Raw genomic sequence first — 3353 nt, forward strand, 5'->3', positions numbered from 1 at the left:
GACGTAAGTAACTTCCATACGGTTTTGGGAAAATTAAATCAGAAGAATTTTTATACAGGTTAATGAGCGACCTCTGGCGGTTTTTCTTTGCAAAAGTAAGTTTTCCCATAATAAATCCCATACAAAATTTGAACGACTGGCGCGTAAATATAGTTTCAACAATCGAGCTGAAATTTTGCAGGACCCAAATGCAATCCAAAAAGTGGACTGGAGCGAGAATCACACTAGTGCGGTCGTGGATCATTCTGTATAATTACAGAAAATCGCATCATAGTTAGGCGATTATGCCAATTGCTTTTTATGTCAAATGGCCCGATTCCAAACCTGTCCTAACGATTTGCAAAACAAAACGATCAAAAACGGTTTCACTGTAGCCGGCGAAGTAGTAGATTGGAACAGGGAAGTAATAGAACATCATTCAAACCCCAGATGTAAACAAACAGTAATTAAACGGAAAAGCAAAGCGTGATAGCTGTGACATTTCAACAATCAACGGAAAATTTACGGTGAATGTTTTACTCTTTCAAGTTAAAGTTATTCTACACTGATTAATGGAGAAAGTCTAATGAGTGATTGAATATGAGTGCCGCAAACCAAACTATCATTGCCGATATCCAGTCCCTGACCGGAGATGAGCTGGCTGAACAATATCGGCGATTGGCTGACGCCTACCGGACGTTGAAGCGATCCCACGAAGAGGAACTGCAAGCGAGCTACGAACTGCGACGGAATTACCAGACCGCTTCCGAATCGGTAGCCTACATGACCGCCGAGTTGGAATCCATCGATTCCGTGCACAAGGATGAGCTGGGTGAGTTTGATGGGCTCTTATACAGTGACTCAATTTCATATTTGTACAGGGTACTGTTTTCATATCAAGTTGGTAGAAAACTATCAACATTAGAGGACGAATAACGTTCGGGTTAAATTTGTAATTTGAACTTTATTATAAGCTGTTAGTTGAACTTTATATCGGGTCAAGGAAAGTTTAAGTCCTTTAAACAACAACAAAAACAGCTATTACAATTATCATTAGCCTTTTATTTGTCGCGGAAATTGTTGTAATGCGAGTGGTCGCGCGTTCTCGTCTCGTCTCTGGTAGAGTTGTTCAGTTGTTAACTTAAGCACTTCTAATACCTTGACAACTGGACTAATAGCAATATTTTTCATTTTGAGATGTATTTTTTATATATTTTTTTTTTCTTTTCTGCGTTGTCTACAAACTCAATAATGATTTATAAAAAAAATCGTTAAATTCGCTGTATATAAGGTTTCCTCATGTTTGAATTTTTTGATTTTCAGCCAAACTGAAGGAAAAATACGTTCTGACACTAACTGGCCTGAAGGATTCAAATGCAGATCTCAAACAGTACAATTCCACTTTGGAAGCCACGATCGACGATCTGCAAAAGCAAACGTCACAACTCAAGGAGAAAATTGAAGAACTAGAAAGCAACTGGCGGGAATTCCGAATCTGTAACTGGTAATTCAACTCTAACTTCGGAGAAGGAAGCGTATCTGGAGAGGGAAAACGAGGAATTCAAACAGGTGATCACCGAATTGCAAGAGAAGAATGATTCGATAATGCTCAAATTGGTCAGTTCGGAAAGCAAAGTTGAAAGTCTCAGTGAGAAGATCGAATGCGTCGAAGACAATCTGAGTTCGAAAAAGCAAGAGCTGGATGAGCTGAGGACACTGCTGGATTCGACCCAGGAGGAGAACATGCGCTTAAACTCTGAAATTGCTGCTTTAAGGAGTGCACCCCAGGATGCTAACAAGAAAGGAAACTCATTGTTCGCCGAAGTGGACGATCAGCGACAGAAGATGATTGAGATGTTGCAGAATCAGCGGAAGCGGTACAACGAAATGAAGAAACTGTACGGTGAAAGTCAGTTCCAGATTCGACGACTGACTCGTGAAAACGAGGAGCTTTGCAACGAGATCAAAGCATGTAGTGAGATGTTCACCAAGGCGGACAATACCTTCCGAGATGAAACCAGTCGACAGATTAGTTCTTTGGGAAAGGATGTCCAACAGTTGCGGGATCAACTGGCAGCGACTGAAAGGAGACTACTGGAGAAAACCAACGACATCAATTGGGTGGATCCTTTTGTTTCGTTTTACCGTAACGAAAGTGGCAATTTGAAGACAGCACTGTTCCAGTCTCAAATGGCCAAGCGGCTCGTGGACGAAATATGTTGGGAAGCTCAGCGCGATTTGGCTAAATGGCGTTTCGAAGCTCTCAAGTCTCGCTACATCATAATCAATCGCGAGTCTCTTCTAGAGGAACATGGAATCGCTTACGAACCTTTGGACGCCATTCAAGTGGGCATTCACATAGACGAGGCAACCGTTGCTAGAGCTAAACCACACGTGGGTTTCACTCCTGGTGTCATTGAGTCTACCCAAGAAGTGTGCCACGACATTGATCCACTGGGTGACTTAGAACAAGATTTGAACACGCTTTCTTTGGGTGAGGTGAATCAGCCTCCAGCTTTGCTTCCACCTCCTCAGCCACCAGTGCTACTCACAAAACCACCTTCAAAACCAGCCCCGGAAAAGGTTGAAACGATTACACCACTTGCTACACCTCTGGTAACCCCGATACAATCTCCCAAGTCCGAACAGAAAGACTCCAAACATTCCCTAAACGCGCCATTCTACCGGGATATTGTGTACATCCCGAAGAATGCCCCCCTCACGGACAGTCTGAAGAAGAAACATTTTGCCGAAATGCTAGAAAAAACTACGAAATCTGCGGAAGCTTTCAAAACAACATCCGCCACGAAAGCCAGGGCTGACGAAGAGAAGGAAAACGTTCAACAAGTCCAGCAGCAGCAATCTGGCCAACAGCAAGATTCCTCACAGTCTAAGGCATGGGGCTGGATTTCGGAAAAGCGGACCAAGAACAACATCGTGGTGAGAAGGTTCAAGTTCCCGGAACGAAAAGTGCCCGTCGATGGACAGAAGGATGCTTGAAAATGGAGGTTTTGCGTTAAGGACGTTTTGAATGAGGTTTCAGAGTAAAGAATTATTTTTATTCGATATAATTATATGTATTTAAGCTATCGTGTTATTGTTATTGCTTCGAAAAGATAAATACCTACTACATTAGACTGGCCCCAAAACAAAAAAGTTGTAAAACTCAACGGGGCACCCCCTAGATATGAGTCTTAGGGTAAGAAAAAAGCTCTCCTAAAATTTTAACTCAATCGGTTACTCCACCAGCTGGCGCTTTCAGTTTGAAGTTTGTATGGGATATTTGCTTCAAATATATTGAAAATTGACCTTATGTCACTTTTTTGTTCCGTATACTATTTAATCGTGTTCAATTGAACCCAGAATGACAAATA

General features: G+C 42.1%; 1 protein-coding gene across 1 annotated transcript; it reads left to right on the forward strand.

Moving 5' to 3' along the window:
• The first annotated feature begins 412 nt into the window (after positions 1-412).
• Positions 413-3069, forward strand: LOC5576590 (protein Spindly). Its single transcript, XM_021838545.1, has 3 exons — positions 413-811; positions 1303-1483; positions 1602-3069. Exons 1-3 carry the CDS (start codon positions 580-582, stop codon positions 2977-2979), a joined length of 1791 nt encoding a protein of 596 aa, XP_021694237.1. The 5' UTR covers positions 413-579; the 3' UTR covers positions 2980-3069.
• Positions 3070-3353: the final 284 nt, after the last annotated feature.

This window comes from Aedes aegypti, chromosome 1 (genome assembly GCF_002204515.2).
Source record: "Aedes aegypti strain LVP_AGWG chromosome 1, AaegL5.0 Primary Assembly, whole genome shotgun sequence".
In the NCBI taxonomy this organism is placed as follows: domain Eukaryota; kingdom Metazoa; phylum Arthropoda; class Insecta; order Diptera; family Culicidae; genus Aedes; species Aedes aegypti.

Excerpts from the sequence above, each read along its gene's own strand:
- LOC5576590 (XM_021838545.1), top strand. The coding sequence starts at position 580 with ATGAGTGCCGCAAACCAAACTATCATTGCCGATATCCAGTCCCTGACC. Across the intron at positions 812-1,302 it reads CGTGCACAAGGATGAGCTGG|CCAAACTGAAGGAAAAATAC; the intron begins GTGAGTTTGATG and ends TTTGATTTTCAG. Across the intron at positions 1,484-1,601 it reads GAATTCCGAATCTGTAACTG|TTCGGAAAGCAAAGTTGAAA; the intron begins GTAATTCAACTC and ends CAAATTGGTCAG.